Source organism: Malaclemys terrapin, chromosome 2, assembly GCF_027887155.1.
Source record: "Malaclemys terrapin pileata isolate rMalTer1 chromosome 2, rMalTer1.hap1, whole genome shotgun sequence".
Classification (NCBI taxonomy): domain Eukaryota; kingdom Metazoa; phylum Chordata; order Testudines; family Emydidae; genus Malaclemys; species Malaclemys terrapin.
The window spans coordinates 96136446-96155319 of record NC_071506.1 but is presented as its reverse complement, the minus strand read 5'-3'; the positions used below and the strand labels follow the sequence as shown (position 1 = coordinate 96155319).

At 40.2% G+C, this 18874-nt stretch overlaps 1 protein-coding gene across 4 annotated transcripts in view; it reads left to right on the top strand.

Annotated features, from left to right (window-relative positions):
* RTTN (rotatin) overlaps positions 1–18874 on the top strand; it is a 180885-nt gene that overhangs the window by 43639 nt on the left and 118372 nt on the right. For all 4 annotated transcript variants that reach the window (XM_054020287.1, XM_054020284.1, XM_054020283.1 and 1 more), the window contains 5 exons: positions 4900–5016; positions 8924–9063; positions 9322–9493; positions 12219–12318; positions 15040–15128. In XM_054020287.1, coding sequence (XP_053876262.1) covers positions 4900–5016; positions 8924–9063; positions 9322–9493; positions 12219–12318; positions 15040–15128 — 618 coding nt within the window. The remainder of the gene's footprint in view (positions 1–4899; positions 5017–8923; positions 9064–9321; positions 9494–12218; positions 12319–15039; positions 15129–18874) is intronic.

Below are 18874 nucleotides of genomic sequence, written 5' to 3'. Positions count from 1 at the left end.
ATCTTATGGGTTGACATTTATGCATGAAGGAATGGTCCATCTCAATATCGTTAATAGAGTTTTCAGTCTTGGGAGATGGAAAGATAATTTTAACTTCTCTTCAGGTATTGTAACAAAAGAGTTAAAAGTACTTTTTACTGAGAACGTAATAATAAATTGAGAAATAAAGTTAATAATTACACTGCTTAGTTTCTTGCATACTGAAAAGCTGTATATACAGAGAAGCTGTGCAAAGGATTCTTTCCTGTACATGTATTAAAATACAGATGAAATTAATCTGGTTTATATCACTAGATAAAAATCTTCTCTAATGCATTGATTTTATTGGGAAGATACAGTAAAGAGGAATATGTTTTGTTTTGTTTTTAATCTTATTATCCTGACTTGCAAAATATCAATTTGCAAAATAATACTCTAAGTACTAGTATAACAAAGTCTTTGAAGTGCCTATAAAGTTTAGTGAAGTGATAAATGGATATCCTCTGAGGAATAAAGACAATATTTTTAAAAATTTTGGGTACCTTTTGAATTTGCATTAATAGCAAATAATCTTAGGTCCTGATTCATCAAACACTCTTAAGTTTGCTTAAATTTAAGCATGTGAATAGTTCTGTTTAAAAGAAAAGGAACTACCCATGTGCTTATTGCAGGGGTAGGCAACCTTTCAGAAGTGGTGTGCCGAGTCTTCATTTATTCACTTTAATTTAAGGTTTTGCGTGCCAGTAATATATTGTAACGTTTTTTAGAAGGTCTCTCTCTATAAATCTATATTATATAACTAAACTATTGTTGTATGTAAAGTAAACAAGGTTTTCAAAATGTTTAAGAAGCTTCATTTAAAATTAAATTAAAATGCTGATCTTACACCGCCAGCCTGCTCAGCCCGCTGCCAGCCTGGGGTTCTGTTCACCTAGGCCGGGCTTAGCGGGGCCTGCGGCCGGGATGCCGGCTGGCAAGGGCAGACCTAGGGGAGGTTCAGGGGTCAGGGCAGAGGGCTGGGTGTTTGGGGGGGTCAGGGCAGAGAGCTGGGAGTGTGTGGGGGGTACAGGGCAGAAGGCTGTGTGTGGGTTCAGGGGTCAGGGCAGAGGGCTGGGGGTGTGTGTGGAGGTGCAGGGCAGAAGGCTGGGTGTGGGGGGGGTTCAGGGGTCAGGGCAGAGGGCTGGGGTGCTCGGCTCGTGGGAGTGCTCCCAGCCCCCTGCCCTGAGCGGCTCATGGCAGGGGGCTGGAAGGGATATGCCCTGTTCCACCCCCTTCCCCAAGGTCCCATCCCTACCTCTTCTCTGCCTCCTCTACGGAGCAGCGAGCACGCTGCCACTCATCCCCCTCCCCCTCTGAAAGACATCAGCTGATCGGCGCAGGGAAAGAGAGGAAGAGGGGCAGGAAAGCACCACGCTGGGGGAAGAAGCGGGGGAGGGGGGAGGCTTGGCTCCCGCAGGACCAAGCTCAAGCTTCTGTCTCCTGCCCCTGCAGGGGAGGTCGGTGGGCGGGGGGAGGCTGAGTGGGGCTGGGGGCTGGGACCGCGGCAGGCAGCAGCGTGCCACTCAAAGTCGGCTTGCGTGTCGTGTTTGGCATGTATGCCGTAGGTTGCCAACCCCTGGCTTATTGTATATATGTTTGAGGGATTGGGTTCATAATTTATATTCATTCCCTGGATCTAATTTAGAACTGGTGTTAATTAATTGAAATAAATTGAAATTTAGTTGAAATCAATGTAGTTGTACCTACTTTCTATTAGATTTGGATTTGTACTGTTGTCTGTCGATGGTTAAGGATTCTCTTAAAGCTATATGTAAGCAACATTTAACAGCTTTCTTTAGCTGCAAATTTGCTTAAAAGCATTCTTTAAAAGATTAATACCTTTAAGAGGCTTAAGTAAAATTTTGTTGCAATATATACATTTTGTGCATGGGTTTTCTAATACTGTAAAAGAGCAAGTACAGTAAAAGCTGTGTTATCCGGCGCTTTACCTACCAGAAAGCTCTAGAAACCGGCATTTCTGATATCCATTAAAAGTCCAGTTGGCACGGGGCCGGCAGGCTCCCTTCCAGGCTCCCCAGAAGCGGCGACATGTCCCTGCTGCTCCTAGGCAGAGAAACAGCCACTAGGGCTCTGTGCATTGCCAATGCCATGCCCCGATCACTGGTTCCGCAGCTCCCATTGGCCAGGAACCACAACAATGGGAGCTGCGGGGCGGGGGGCGGCGCCTGTGGGCAGAGGCAGCATGCAGAGCTGCCTGGCTGAGCCTCTGCCTCGGAGCAGCAGAGACATGTTGCCGATTCCGGGGAGCCACCTGAGGTAAGCGCTGACCGGATCCGGCACCCCAAAACCTCTCCTGTGCCCCAATCCCCTGCACTGAGCCCCTTCCTGCACCCAAACTCCCTCCCAGAGCCTGTGCCCCACACCTCATCTCACTCACCAGCCCCCAGCCCTGAGCCCCCTCCCGCACCCAAACTCCCTCCCTCCATTGATAGGTGTAACTCTTTGTTAACCGGAATTTTTGACTAACTGACACACCCCATTTCCCCAACATGCTGCATAACAAAGCTTTTTACTGTACTGTGATTTCTCTTATTTAGATGTTTCTTTAAAAATGACTCCAGTTCATTTTGCTTAATGAAATGAGAATCACATGGCAATTTGAATCTTACTTTTGGAAATATAATTTAAATTGTGCTGAAATTATTGGACTTGGAACATGTACACCTCTACCCTGATATAACGCTGTCCTCGGGAGCCAAAAAATCTTACTGCGTTATATCAAACTTGATTTGATCCGCCGGAGTGTGCAGCCCCGCCCCCCCGGAGTGCTGCTTTACTGCGTTGTATCTGAATTCATGTTATATCGGGTCGTGTTATATCGGGGTAGAGGTGCTCATATATATGCTCTTGATTTGATGCTGTTCTTTTTACCTTTAAACAGGTAGCATTCTGACACTTTTCCTAAGCATCCTTCTAATAAAATATATACACTTAGATAAGATTTAGACTTACACTTTTCCTGGGGTTTGGGTATATTGATGCATTTCGTTATTTAAGTTAAGTTTCAGCTTTAAGCTTTCAAGCACTTAACATCAGGGTGACTTAACAGAAGATCCCTGGATTCCCATGTAGAGTCTAAGAATTTCCTATGCTGAACCTCATTCTGTGAAGGATAAGTTAGTGAGTTATGGTTATCTGCTATGGCTGTTAAATGTTTTTGTTGTTGTTGTTGTTGTTTGGAGGGAGTGGGCATCTACCTTTTGCTACATAAACCGCCTGAAAGCTTTGATAGGTCTTTACAGTGTAAAGAAGGCTGGGCTTTCAGAAGATAGTGTTTCTCCTTGTTGCCATTAGAGCAAAAATAGCATTCAACGCTTAAACTCTTTGAAACATATATAGTTATTGGTGATTGTTGCAAGTGTTATGCAGGTCTTAGGCCATGTGTACACTTTACTGGTGTAGAATTACTGATAAACTGTGCCAGCAAAACATGCCTATTGGGGAAGATGCGTGTATAGAAAAGAAACAAAACAAGCTATACCAGTAAAAGTGCAGCTTTGTCAGTTTAGCTGTGTCTACACTGAGGACTTCTGCCTGAACAGCTGTGTTGATAAGGGATCACACTCTTCACACCCCTGACCGATGTAGTTATGTCATCAAAAGTCTGTAGGGCAGACATAGCCTTAGCTTGCTTTGTTTGAGAAACACAAACAACTTGCTATCTTTAGTAGTGTTTGAGGAGTAATTTTGACTCTTTTCTTGAAGAAAGACAAATGGTCATGCAAATAGCTTTAAATCACTCTGGGGAAAAAACAGTATGTCACGGCAGATTGAGAATTAAATGTTCCAGAGAAGTACAGTCAAATAAGAAGGGAAAGAGAACTTGTTGTATAAAGCCAGAGACTGAAGGAAAGTAAGAAAGAGGCCAATAGGTGTCTGAGTTCATAGTGACTCATTTCTCTGAATGAATAATACTTTCAGTGCTTGGAAAGATTCCTTAGTATTTGAAAAGAATATGAAGTGCATTAAAACTTCAAGAGTCTAATTGTGGCATTTAACCACTAGTGTAAATAGGAGGTGGTACAGAGTTGTGTTGCCACATGTACTGGTTGCAGAGGAGTTGTTTCAGGAAGAGCAATACCTCCCTTCATGGCTATGTGCAGAAGTTGGCTCAATTTTGAACCATCATTTGGAATGATTGAGCCTGCTACCTTTGGTGCAACCAACCTGTTCTGTGGAATGAACAATGGCCTCCCCTCTCCCCCTCTTGCCCTTTTGGGATGAATGGAGGGAATTATACCATCTAAGCTCAGAGACTAAGGGTTGCAAGCAGGGGAGGCTCCAGGCACTAGTGCAGCAAGCACGTGCCTGGGGCGGCAAATCGCGGGAGGCGGCCTGCTGGTCGCTGTGGGGGCGGCAGTCAGGGAGCCTTCGGCGGCATGCCTGCGGGAGGTCCGCTGGTCCCGCGGCTTCGGCAGCAATTTGGCGGCGGGTACGTCAAAGCTGCGGGACCGGCGGACCTCCTGCAGGCATGCCGCCGAATCTGTGTTACCAGCGGACCTCCCACAGGCGCTGCCGAAAGCCGCCTGACTGCCGTGCTTGGGGCGGCAAAATACATAGAGCCGCCCCTGGTTGCAAGTCCTTGCACGAACTGTATAAGGGAGAAGTAACTCCTTGCTTGTTCCCTCTCTGTGGTCTCCTGTAAGGGTCTTTTGCAATCTAAGCTCAAATGTGGAAGACAATATTAAACTAGCAAGTAATAGAGTCTAGTGCATATTGATTACATTTAATTACAGATGTTTTCTCCTTCAAAATCTATTTTAGAAAGCACAGCTTAATTTCATACTGTGGGATCAACAAATTGGCCTAGTCACTTTCTTCTTTCTTTATTCCATTATTTTATTCTTTGTTGTTGAACAGGTGAACTCTGCTGCCAAGGCCATTCTACTGTATCTCCTGCAGGGGCGATTGATGATGACAGCACTCACCTGGAACAAGTTTATTGAGGCCCTCTATCCCATCATTCCAATTTTACAGGTACATGAAGCTTTTTTTTAAAGCACAGTTTATCTTGAGCTGAGGTTGATTACTTTATCATAAGAACACTTATACTGCAACATTGTCATGTTACACAAGGAGAAGAAAATTCAAAAAGGTAAAGGGTGGAATAAATGAGCAAGTAATATTCATTTGAGCAGGCCAAAATATATGGGTGTTAAATAGGGGACAGTTTTGTATGTATCCTAAGCAAATATGGGAAGTTCATTGCAACTGAAGAATCTGGTACGCCTGTAGAGATAAGACAAAATGGCATACCATTCTTCCCTGTGTCAGTTCAGAACCCAACCCTTTCCATCATTCCACATTCTTGCCTCTAGGCAGGGTTGGCTCCAGGCACCAGCCTGGCAAGCAGGTGCTTGGGGCAGCCGCTCCGGAGAAGGGCAGCACGTCCAGGTATTCGGCGGCAATTCGGCAGACGGTCCCTCACTCCCGCTGGGAGCAAAGGATCTCCCGCCGAATTGCCGCCGCAGATCGCGATCGCGGCTTTTTTTTTTTTTTTTTGCTGCTTGGGGCGGCCAAAACCCTGGAGCCAGCCCTGGTTCAGGAAAACTGAAACTTTAATGTATTTCTAACATATATCTCAAAGTATTTTTTTACAAATTTTTCTGCCTTCAAACCTTCCAGACCAGAGGAACACTAAAACAAAACAAAAAACATCAAACTGTAAATGGATAAAACCCAAGAAGCTTTCCCTTAGGAAATCTTTTTAGGATCAGGGTCTCACATACCACAGTTTGGAGCTTTAGTCTCTGTTTTTTATTCTATTATTTGTCTGCTTTTTTTTGCCTGAGAGATCTTAATGTAAAGGAAAATACAACAATTTTTATTGCAGTTATACAACATTCTCATCTTTCAGAATGGAAAAATACCAAGTGTCTGTCTTTCCTGTCAGTGATTTGATGTCAAGCTTAGAGACCAAAAAGTTGTGCAGTAGCTAATCACATGATCTTATTTGTTTCCCTTATGCTCCCTCCTCCTTTTGCTTGTCATAGGATTTATTTAGACTTGAATTTTGTAGTTAACTGTATTTGAAATTGAGCACAACTGGGAACAAATGTTCATGTCCTGAAACAAATGTTCATGAAGTGTCTATGGTAGAAATTACAGTTGTGTTAGTTAATATGTAGTTATCAACACTTGTTAGACCATGACTGAAAATTCCAGTGTAGATGAACACACATTCACTTATGGCATACTGCTCAAATGAGATTGCAAGCTTTTTGAGGGAGGAACTGAACTTTACTGTTTATGTAGTATCTAGTATAATGGACTCCAATATAGATTGGTGTCTGTCAGCGCTACTACAACATAGATTGTAAAAATATTAAAGATCTGGCCACTTTTGCTTTATTTTCCCTCATTTTTTTTTGCGTCACTAAGTTTGGACATCTGTGGGAAGTCCCTGATTATTGAAATTTCATGTAACTTAGTGCACTACAGACCTAAATATTCTTACTATGTTTTGGCACGAATTGACTGTCCTCCATTAGGGTAGCTTGTCTTTTTGAAACTCTTATTTTTTCTTGATTAAACAGCCAGTCTCCATGCCTTGCTTTTTAAGTCAGGGTTTGTGTACACTGCAGCTTTGGGTATGATTTGGCGCTTGTGTAGATGTACCCACGCTAGATGTGCTGTAGCTAACTTGCTAAAACCAGCAGTGATGATGCAGCAGCACGGGCTTCAACATGGTTTGTCCAAGCTTCCCCTTTCTCACCCCCGCATTTCCCTTGTATGTACTTGCTGGTGCAGCCTGTGCTGCCTCATCCTCACTGATTTTTTTAGGAAACTAGCTAGAGTACAACTGGTGTGGATATGTCTACACAAGCTATAGGTTGTAATCCCTGCTGCAATGTGGACATGCTCTTTTAGAGCAAAAGGTATCCGCTTATCTTTACTCCCTGTTCAGTCCAACAAGAACTCTTGCCCTTCTCTTTTCTCCCGTATCCTACTTGCTCCATCCCATCCTTCATATCTGTTTCTGGTGCTAAAATCTCCCTTCTACTACCTTCTAATCCTACAAGCTTATACTTCATGTTATGTCTGACTCTTCTTGATTCCTTCCTTTTGCCTAACCTTTAAGTGCTATCTATCTCCTCAGTTATTACTTGTAAGCACACTCTGTCACCTGTCTTCCCCCATTTTCCTTTAAATTTCTTTCTTCTGGGCCTACTTTTCTTCCTACATCTCCCTTTTCCTGAACAGTGGTTCCATATTTTTCCTATTTTAGGCATTGATCCTTTCAGTGAGCTGTGTAAGAATAGACACTTTCATGGAGCCTAATCCAGTGTTTCACCACCCTCCTAGTGAAATAGTTTTTCCTGATATCCAACCTGGACCTCCCCCACTGCAACTTGAGACCATTGCTCCTTGTTCTGTCATCTGCCACCACTGAGAACAGCCGAGCTCCATCCTTTGGAACCCCCCTTCAGGTAGTTGAAGGCTGCTATCAAATCCCCCCTCATTCTTCTCTTCTGGAGACTAAACAATCCCAGTTCTCTCAGCCTCTCCTCATAAGTCATGTGCTCCAGACCCCTAATCATTTGTGTTGCCCTCCGCTGGACTCTTTCCAATTTTTCCACATTCTTCTTGTAGTGTGGGGCCCAAAACTGGACACAGTATTCCAGATGAGGCCTCACCAATGTTGAATAAAGGGGAACGATCACGTTCCTCGATCTGCTAATAATGTCCTGTTTGTGATTTGCTATGTAAACGTACGGTGCAGTGATTTTTGTTAAATAGCTAATGGTGGGTTGTTTTATCATGGAAATGAGCACTTTTTTGAGTGCTTTGAATATATTCTCTCCCCAAAAATGTCTAGAATTATTTTAAAACAATTTTTTCCAAGCTATTAACTTTTTTAGGGCTTTGCAAATTAAAAAAAGGTTAAAAACTACTGCTGTAGCCCTCCAGGCTAGAGGATCCAACATTCACAGGCTCAGAGGTTGCTGTACCCTATGTCCCCTAAGTGATGGATAACTAAAATGTCTTTTTGCTCTTATAGTACCCAAAGTCCATTGTCTCAGCCTCAAGAGTCAGGAAGGATTTCTGAGGTGCTTGCTAAGCTGCCGCTTGTTAGCTTGATTGCTTGGTTTACCTTATATGTAAATATTCTTTCCTTTTTCTCTTCCTGTAATCAAGCCAGTCAGACAGGTGAATCCACATATCTTTGTATAAGGCAGCCTGGATTTATGCACTGCCTCCAAAACACATTTTAAGAACATATTTCCAGCACACACACACATCTTTGTACACAAACTGTACATAAATCAAGCGATAATATTTGGGACCAGCTTGTCACCAGTTTATGTATGATACTTTATGGCATACCTTTTAGATGCACACTATGACAACAGTGTTTGTGGAGGGGATAGTGAATATGTCAGGCCTGATCTGAGTTACAATATGGTTGGCCTTCTGCTAGTGGGCATTGAGGAACTCTTACAGTCACACCTGGTTTTTGTGGAAGCATTTTATTTTGCAGAATTAAAATGATTAACTTCATGAAACAAAGTGATAGTTGCCTAAATAGTCCTTCTTCTTCTATTGCCTTAAAATAGGTGGCGTCCTATTTTTTAAATTACTGGGTTGTAAGAATTCAACTTTGGTGTGTTCTGGAAAGGTAATCATTGTCTAAACTTGAATTAGAAAGTGTGTGAGGCAATTCCTTCCCCAGATGTGCTTAGAGGGAAGAAGCATAGATTTATGAGCTGCTTGCTTTATGTGCACTTCCAAGACTGTTTCATATGAAGTACTGAGTACAACTCAATAAAATCTTACCTAGAAAACATAGTTTCCATTCATACAATTTTGTTTTTTTGTCAAAAGTAGACATGCTTGTTTCTTAATTAGACAAACTGGTAAATAGATTTTTAAATATTTTTAGGGGTATGCAGACACAGAAGAGACACTGGGTAACTGCATCCTCAGTCTAAGCGAAACAGCTTCTGACAAAGGAGAAGGGATTCTCCCTAGAACTACTAGATTAAGGGCTGCTCTACGACTTCTCTTCTCAAAAAAGCAGTTGTAAGTAGTAATGTCCTGTAATAACTTCAGCGTGTGATTGATGCATGATATTAGCAAGTCTAACCTAAACTGTCAAGACTGATTTAATTGATTTACAGTGAGGGCTGATTTGAAATGTTGTGGGTAAATGATAAATAGAAGTAAGTCTTAAGCATTATCAGCGTGTTTTCCTGAAATTTTCAAACTCTGTGTGTAGATCTGAAGAGCTAAAATGCCCCACTGAAAAGAACCGTGATCCTTAGTACTTTGTTTCCTTAGAGTCCGTTCTGTGGCACTGAAACATCTAACATTCCATCTCATGAATGAAGAAGGGGCCAGCCTGAAGCGCCCTCTTTTGCATGGTAGTGTTTTCTCCAGTGTTCCTAACTTGTTTATTGTGGAAAGACCTATTGAGCTGAAGTTGGATGATGCAAAAGGGTCCATTTTTAAGGTGACCAAAATGTCTTTTTAACATATTTTTGTCATTCTGTCCTTTTTGAACTGCTTATTAACGTCATGTGGGAAGGCTGCTGTATGTCAATTATTTCACCTTCTGCAGGTTTCAGTAATCTTTTCCCTTGAATTGTCTTGCACTTTATAAATAAGTCTGCCAGAGAACCTCTACCCTACAAACTTTAAGAGTAGCTTTTATGTTATAAGATATGTAATGGGGTCGCCTCTCGCAAGTGCCCCCTTCTGGTCCGGTGTGAGCCTTCCATTTCTTAGTTCTTGGAATGGTATGGCATCCATCTTTCGCTTCTCCCGTGGAGACACTGGCCTCTATAACAGTCCAACAGGGCCCATCACAGAACACTCCATTGAGGTGTCCTTTTCAGCAGCCCTCCCGAGGCTCAGTCCTTAACTAGATCAATAGGGCCCATCGTGGTACCCTTGCTTGGTTTGGCTAGGTTCTGGGCTCAGTCCTTGCTTGGTCACTGCAGCCAGCCAGGAGTTCCTTCTTAGCTTCTCCGATCTTCGGCAGTCCTCCCTGGTCTCAGCCCTGCCCGTGCTGAGCTGTCCGTAGTCCTGTTGCTCTTCCAGCCAGCCAGGAACCCAGTCCTCTGTCTTCTAGCTCCAGGCAGCAACTGACTACTCTGTCTCTGCTGCTTTTCATATGGCCCTTGTGGCCCTTGCTTGCCTTCCCCTGCAGCCACTCTAGGCTGCCTGGAGTATTTCTCCTCTGCTCCTTTCTGGGGCACGGTGAGGCAGGGCCGTGAGACCTCCAGCAGGGGGCCTCTGGACCTAGACCACCCCGTCACAAGGTGCAACAGTGAATGAGACATGGATTCACTTACTACTCAGCTTCACTAGATTTTACCTTGTGTAGATAAGTTAGCTCCACAAATGCAAAGTGGATGTACTTAGCTGCACACTATAATAGCTTATCACACTTGTTAAAATTCTATTGTGCATGAGTAGAACATTTTTTCAAATGGTCATAGTTCTGTTAAATCAAAACTATCTTTTACTAGAACACTCAGAGGCACTTTTCAATGTGAAATATTTCCAGGCCAAATGTCAAGTGTCTGCCTCTGGCCACTTGTGCTGCTGGGAAACAAAAGATCACAAGGCTTTTCTAATAATGGGAAAAGTGTACCTTTTTAAAAATTTCTCCTTTCACTGAAACAGCTGAAATCTTTTTTGCTCAGTTTTCAAAAATTATTCATATTGGGTAGTCTGTCTAGAAAATCTCAGCCCAAAAGATGAAAATTTTATGATGAAGATATGAACAACTGAAATGGGATTAGCAGAGAAACAACTATGTAACCTTTGGTAATAGTGGTAGGTAGTTCCTACTATAATTTTTAATAATACAGGCTGACATCAAAGCAAATGACAGTACGAAGGGAACTCTGACATCTTGTCTTGTCTTTAGCTGTGTTTTTGCTTCAGGTTGAACAAAATTCCACAGATCCACGTTCTCACAGTCAGTCTCACAATTATGGAAGGAATTCCCATAGAAAGTAACTTTGGCGTAAAAGAATGCATGATTATCATATACAATAGCGCCCACTATGTGCTGGCTTCTTTTGAGACACTCAAGGAGTCTCTGCTCCGTAGAGCTGACAATGTAAGGATAGATAGACAAGTAAACAGGTTAGGGGAAGGGGGAAAAAAGCAGGCCCTTAGATAGATGCAATATCTGCTGCAGAAGATCTAGATAGGTGAACATCACACACTTTCTGGGAGGCCAACAGGTAAATATATACCTTTTTGGTCATGTTACTGTATATTGAAACTTGTTGACAACAGTTTAATATCCCAGCTGCTTATGTTGTACAGCCTCAACCCCAAATAACAGATGCTTGTAATCCAGGATAAGGCAGGTGCAAGACAGTTCCTTACCATACAAGCAAATCCTACATCTATAATATAAGACAAAATCCAAGACCTACTTGTGGCTGTTGGGCTCTAGATTAGAAGTTCATAGTCTGCAGGAAACAGATGAAAACAAACAGCACCCAATAAAATAAATCAAAATGTTAAACGAGTTCTGAAAGATGACATTCTTCCTCCAACGTAAAAATAATCTAGCCCCTCGGTTTACCATTGACTTAAAAAAAAAAAAAAGTAAGAGCTAAAATATATATGTATATGTTGAACTTAATTAACAGCTGACCTAAACACAAGCCATTTTACAGATAGTCTTTTGGATTTAGCTAAAACTATACTTCAATGAAATGTCAAGCATTTACATTTAGTGAACATAGGATATAGGACTATTGACTCTAGTTCCCTGCTATTGTAGGTAACTATGTCACATAATCATGAATATATGCACGTAATAATAATGTACGTTACTGCACTTGTTAATTACATAAGAAAAATGAGTATGAATATAAATACTTTTTTGAAATTTTTGCATTTGCATACTTTAAAAACCAATGGGCATGGTATGTTGTTCTTTCCAATTGCTACATTCTGGAAATTGTTAATTTTTTGTTCCCCAAGAAATGCTTTAGAAGCTCAGTAAATCATACCATGATCATTCTGAGTGAATATATATATATATATGCTGCTTGTAAGGATTTTTAGAATGGATCCTAGTCACATTTATTTATATCTTTTATTTTTTTTATATTTCCTACACTTTGAGGGAATAAGAGGGCTAGTTTTCCTGTTTAACTAAGAGACCTATATTATATGCATTTCTAAATATAGTTTTCTTTTAATAGGAAGAGACAGTGGAAAAACTATATGGTATTCTTACTTCTGACACCATTGATCTAGTTTTGAGAAAGTCTGCAGCAGAGCAGCTAGCTATAATTATGCAAGGTAAAGTGTTCTGGAAATATTGATTCATGTGCCGGTGAGCTGGTTTTCTGCTTGGAATGCTATTTTCAAATTTTAAATACATAACTTCCCCTTATATTACCAATATTGCAAAACTCTCATGAAAATTTCATAGCCCAAGTTCAAAATTTTCTTGCCTGCTCTTGTTATGCTTGAGAATGAGGGATGTAGATTTTATTCTCTCATCTGGGGAAAAAAGAATGGCTCAGCCTGGGTGAGAGAGCAAGTATAATTCTGCAAAATTAAGGTAAACCTAATGACTAGTATTTAAAATAGGGCTTTTTAGATTGTCCCAGTCAACATGTCTTTTCCTTCCTTTTTTTTTTTTTTCTTGAACTTTATCACCTCATTTATTCTTGTTTATTAGAGATAATGATACTGCAAAATTCCTGCATTTCCATGCTAGTTATTTCTGCCTGTGTGGAAGAGACCATTCTCCTTAGCAAAGAGTAGGTATTTTTTTTTCAGTGTCATCCCATTCTTGGCTGAGACTGTCACTTTTTAGATTATGAAGTCTATTTTGTAGACTGCAGTATTTTCTTCAAGTGAGTGAGGTCAGTCTTTAACTTGATTTGATTAAGTTACAGTGACTGCTCATGTTTTCAAGTGTAACAGTAGAGTCTTCTCTTATCCAAATGGTCTTGAGGCTTTGGCTAACTCACTCTACATTGCTGTGCCTTACTTAGAGTGGGCAGCATAAGGAATGAGCTTTCTAAAAGTTCTTAAACTTACCTTTTCCTCTCAGTTCAGTTAGATCTCCCCTTAAAGAATCTAGTAGAAAGTTGAGTAGGCTGAGGGAAAGCAAGTAACTATTGCTTTTATTTAAGAGAAGTGCTGTGTGAAAAAGCCTGACTCGTTCATTCACACCACCGGTCTCAACTGCCTGGGCACAGTAGAGCCTCAATTGCAGCTAACAAGGAGCAGTTTACGTTAGCCTGATCTAGTATAGGAAGCATGAGTACGAAAAGGGGGTTCACTCTGAATGAGGAGTTCCTTCTAGCTTTGTGAATTTATGTTCCTTGCAGGCCAGGACCTCAATGGTGGCTAGAATTCACCTAGATAATGTTCCTTCACTCTGCTTAATCCTAAGAAGCCGCCTGCAATTAAAAGGGGCTGAAATGTCACTTGAGTTGGAGGAGGCTTCCACAGAATCAAGATTAGCGTCTAGGATTACACTGTCTATTATAATGAAATTATAGACTCCCTATTGTTTTTAATGTAGTAGATTTGGGGAGAAGGAGTTCCATTCCATACTCTCTATAATTTGGTGGAAGCGACTGTTCATAAATTTATATCACATATAAAAAAAATCAGTGGGAGAATGTGGAGCATATGGGGAAAAATATATAAATTTTGTTAAAGAACAAATTTAAGTGACTGCATGCAAACATTGAAGGGAACATTCTGTGGCTCAATACATGGTCCAAATACACTCAGTAGTCTGAAGTCAGAGAGCTTAAGGCTTTATGTAGAGTGCACAGGTGCATTCCAAGAGTGGATCTGTACACAAATTCCTATTCAGGAATATCCTAAATACTGTAATGTTTCTTTCTCCTAGCAAGAAACCCTAATAGTAGTAGTAAACTCAGTTCTCTACAATGAAAAGATACTGACATTTCAAATATCAAATTCAGCATTTTCTTGGTTGGTCATATACATGCATACAATTCTTTTACATCCAGTGAAATACATTCCATGTTGACTGTTGTAGTTTTCAACCTTTAGATAGGAAATACCACTCATGACATGAAAATTTGACTCAGGGTGAAACTGCAGCTATTTTGCTCAGCTCAATAATCTCAAATTCACAAGAGAAGAATCTCTCTCATTTTAATAACAAACAAAAAACCACTCTCTGAAATAACTTCCTGAGTGTCTGATTACGGTTTTCATTTTTGAGCCAGGTGCTCTAGGTGGTGGTAACTGTACTGAAAAATAATTTCATTTGAGTATGTTTAAAAACTTACTGGTGTGTTAAGCAATGATAAACATTGTAAACATCACAGGTGAAATCCTGGTACCATCAAAGTCAGTGGGAGTTTCTCTATTGACTTAATGGAGACAAGATTTCACCTAGGTTTCCCTGCGTGTGTGCGTGTGTGTTGTGGCACCTCTAGGAACTCCTATTATGGACCCGGGCCTCATGGCATTGGGCACTGTACAAACAGATAACAAAAAGTCTCTCCACCAAAGAGTTTATCCTTGTCAATAAACCAGTATTCAGAGTATTTAATAAAATAATTCCAGGGGCTGGTATATGGAAGAGATTGGCAATGAGATACAGGATTTCACTTGAGGAATTATGGTAAAAATCATTCTCTGATGTCTACTATGTGTTGAGGGAAAATGAGTTCATGGTCTCTCCTACACTTAGTAGGCAGGCATCCGTATCTCCACAACTACCATTGTGACTGGCATAGTTATCGGCAGCCTCATTCCTGAGGACAAGTATTGAATGGGTGTGTAAACCAAACTTCCTTGTCACCCCTTGAGAATAGGTGTAAGACGTTGACAAGGCTTTGAGGAGGCTTGCATTGCTATTGCCTGTGCTGTACCTGTTCGGTGGATAGAGGGTTTGGCATTCAATGATGTAAAATTAGTACATCTCACCAGCATTAAAATGGTGTCTGCTCCCACACAGGAAGTTAAATATAAAATTGATGTGGAACTAATGGCTTTTGCTAATACTTTTTTCTCTTACAGATACCAAAATGCATGATGTTGTGAAAAAACTGGGTGTGATAGATAAATTATTTGTTTACTTTACTGAATGTGTACACCGGGATGGCAAGGTAAAAATATTACCATGAAGTTTTTTTGTAAATGTTGTGGTAAAAGCAGTAGAACTTGGTATCTACCACCTTTTTAAAGCACAGTCGTTCAGTACATTAATTCCACTAATAACACGACCATCTAAAAACACAAGTATGTAATCTTGCTGTATCTTTGCTTTATGCATTTGGCTTTTGCTCACGGTAGGTTCCCTATTAACTATACTAACTGCACATATGGATTAAGTTATCTAAATTGCGATGGAAGAATCCACTATCCCCATTAACACAGAAATGGTCATAGAAATTGTCTGGAAGAGACTACAAGAGGTCATCAAGTCCAGTCCTCTTTGGTGAGGCAGGACCAAGTAAGCCTAGACCATTCCTGGCAGATTTTTGCCCAATCTGTTCTTAAAAACCTCCAGCAGTGGATTACACAAACTACCTTGGAATCCTGTTCTTCAATTTAGTTACCCTTCTAGTTAGTTTTTTCTAATACTTAAACTAAATCTCCCTTGCTACACATTAGCCCATTGCTGCTTATCCTACATTCAGAGGACATGAAGAACAGTTGATCTTGATCCTCTTTATAATAGCCCTTAACATATCTAAAGACTGTTATCAGGTTCCCCCTTAGTCATCTTTTCTCAAGACTGAACATGCCCAGTTTTTTTAACCTTTTCTCAAAGGTCAAGTTTTCTAATACAGTAACTTCTCACTTAACGTCCTAGTTATGTTCTTGAAAAATACAACTTTAAGCGAAACTATGTTAAGCGAATCCAATTTCCCTATAAGAATTAATGTAAATGGGGAGTGGGGGGATTAGGTTCCAGAAAAAAAAATTTCAACAGACAAAAGACATTAGATACATCTACAGTATACGTTTTAAATAATTTTAAACAATTTAATACTGTACTCACCAATGATGATTGTGAAGCTTGGTTGAGACAGGGGCGTAGCGGGTTTGGGGCGCAGGGGCTTGCCCCACTCCACCTGCCAGGCGCTCCTGCCAGGGAGCGGAATTGAGGGGGGCTTCTAATGGAACATTGCAGGACTTTAAAGGAGTTTGTTCTCTAATAGGTCAGCAACCTAATAACAAAACAACGTTAACCAGGAAAACGTTAAGTGAGGAGTTACTGTACTTGCTATATTTTTGGTTGCTCTCCTTTGGACACCCTTCAGTTTATCCACATCTTTTCTGAAGTGTGGCACCCAGAACTGAACACAGTACTCACTCTACGCGGCACTGGTGAGTCTTCAGATGGAGACAATTACCTCCCATGTCTTACAAACAACGCTCTTGTTGATGCACCCTAGAACGTTAGCCTTTTTCACAACTGCATCACACTGCTGACTCTCATTCAATTTGTGATTCACTATAGCCCCCAGATCTTTTCAGCAGTATTACCATCTAGCTAGTTATTCTCCATTTTTGTAGTTGTATATTTTATTTTTCTTTCTGAAGTGTAGTATTTTTACTAGTCTTTATTGAACTTCATTTTGTTGATTTCAGACCAATTCTCTAATTTGGTTAGGTTGTTTTGAAAAGGGCAACAAAAATGATTATGGGTATGGAACGGCTTCCATATGAAGAGCGATTAATAAGACTGGGACATTTCAGCTTGGAAAAGAGACAACTAAGGAGGGATATGATAGAGGTCTATAAAATCATGACTGATGTGGAGAAAGTAAATAAGGAAGTGTTATATACATAACACAAGAACTAGGGGTCACCAAATGAAATTAATAGGCAGCAGGTTTAAAACAAACAAAAGGAAGTATTTTTTCACACAACTCATAGTCAACCTGTGGAACGTGTTGCTAGAGGATGTTGTGAAGGCCAAGACTATAACCGGGTTCAAAAAAGAACTAGATAAGTTCATGGAGGATAGGTTCATCAATGGCTATTAGCCAGGATGGGCAGAGATGATGTCCCTAGCCTCTGTTTTCCAGAAGCTGGTAATGGGCAAATTTTGCAGAATTTTTAATTTTTTGGTGCAGAATTCCCTCAGGAGTCAGAAGATCGCACAACACTTGTTCATTTTACTGAAGTTTTAATTTAAATGTATGAAGAAATGTTTTAAAATATTGACACTGGAAAAGGTATCTTACCTCAGTCACATTAAGACTGATAGCTTGAATGTGAGATCTACTCAAGGCTATTGCTGCCATAAATCAACAAAGACCAGCAGAAGAGGTTTAATTCCCACAGTTCTATTTTACCAATTTTATTTTAGCATGATAGCATGTTTTTGTTTAACATACATAATACTAAGATAGAAAAATCCATTTGACTTCTAGATTTGTCTATAGTTAACACTACAGTACTGATGCAAGCAAGCAGAATTTTTGTTATATAATATCAGAGTAGAAACCCCTTAATAGGCATGATTGAGAGAGAGCACTGGTTGTGAATCTAGGGTAAAAATTTAGTGCTTAAATTGCCCAAGAACCTAAGTCACATTAAAAGTAAAGTCTAAGTCAATATAAAGTCAATTAAGCACTTCTGAAAAGTTTACTTTTAATCTTAGTGGAGGGAAGGTTGGTTGTGTGTACAGGAAATTTGGAAATCACAGTAAGCTATCACTAACTGTTACCTCTATTTTGGCTGGTGGGTTTTGTTTGTTTATCTATGGTATGCTCAAAGTGGACAGGTGGGAGAGGAAGTTAAATTGATTGATATAGAAAGGTGAAGTACCGATCTTCATCTTCCTAAATAAACTTCTACATCACAACAAGTCTGAACATCCATCATAAATAAATAACTTGGCTAAAATTCATGACTGGAATATTTGCTAGGTTAAGTCAGTCACTGATACTTACAAAATGCTTTTGAAATGTGACTAGACTGACAGTCCTGGAGAGTGAAGTTCTCTAACCACAGAACAGTTATGAGCTACATCTATGCAAGCTCCCCACTAGTATCTCTCTACCCTGATCTGAAGGGACCTCTTTATGGTGCAGAGACCATAGTTTAATTCCTATGTGCATTCAAATTTTTTTTTTGTACTTAAATATTGACTGCATACAATATCAAGATAACTTAATGCACTAGTTTGAAAAACTACATTGAAATATAAACTTTTCAATAATTTTTTAAATATGTACGGTAAGTATCCTTTTGGGGAGGGCTGCCAATAGAGTGCTGGGGAGAGCAGAGATCTAAATAAAGCCTCAGAAGCAGCCTCTAGTTATAGTGATGCAAACAGATTTCACAAAACAAATTTTAAGTATAGAAGCTAAGGAAAGCAAAATAGTGGAATAGTCTCTGAAATACTAATATCTGAAAGAGATACTGGCTTTAGTTCTTGATGTTCACTGGACAAATTGTCCATATGTATTCTGCTCTTTACATTCTGAATGAGGCCTTGGTTCTGTTTCTGGCTATTCCACTGACACTCTAATCTTGGGCAAGTTACCTCACCTATCTGTTCTTCAGTTTTCCTGTCTATAATTTTGGGATAACAAAGTGAAGCACAGCAGTGACTAAATTTTGAGATCTACAGATGAAAAATGCCATAAAGTAAATAAAGTATAAATAATATTTTATAATCCGAGCTATTTGGAAATCTTTCTAATATAGACAGGACTTTAATTTTGTTCTTTGAAATGAACATTCAAAGAGGGGTGTGAGGTTAGAAGTCCAGAAAAATATCTGTTTACACCTGGAAGTAATTAAAAATTTCCCACTGAACTTGTTACAGCCAGTTAGGATGCACTCATTTCCAGATTTAATCTGATTGGTTAACAGTTTTCTAAGTCTTGGT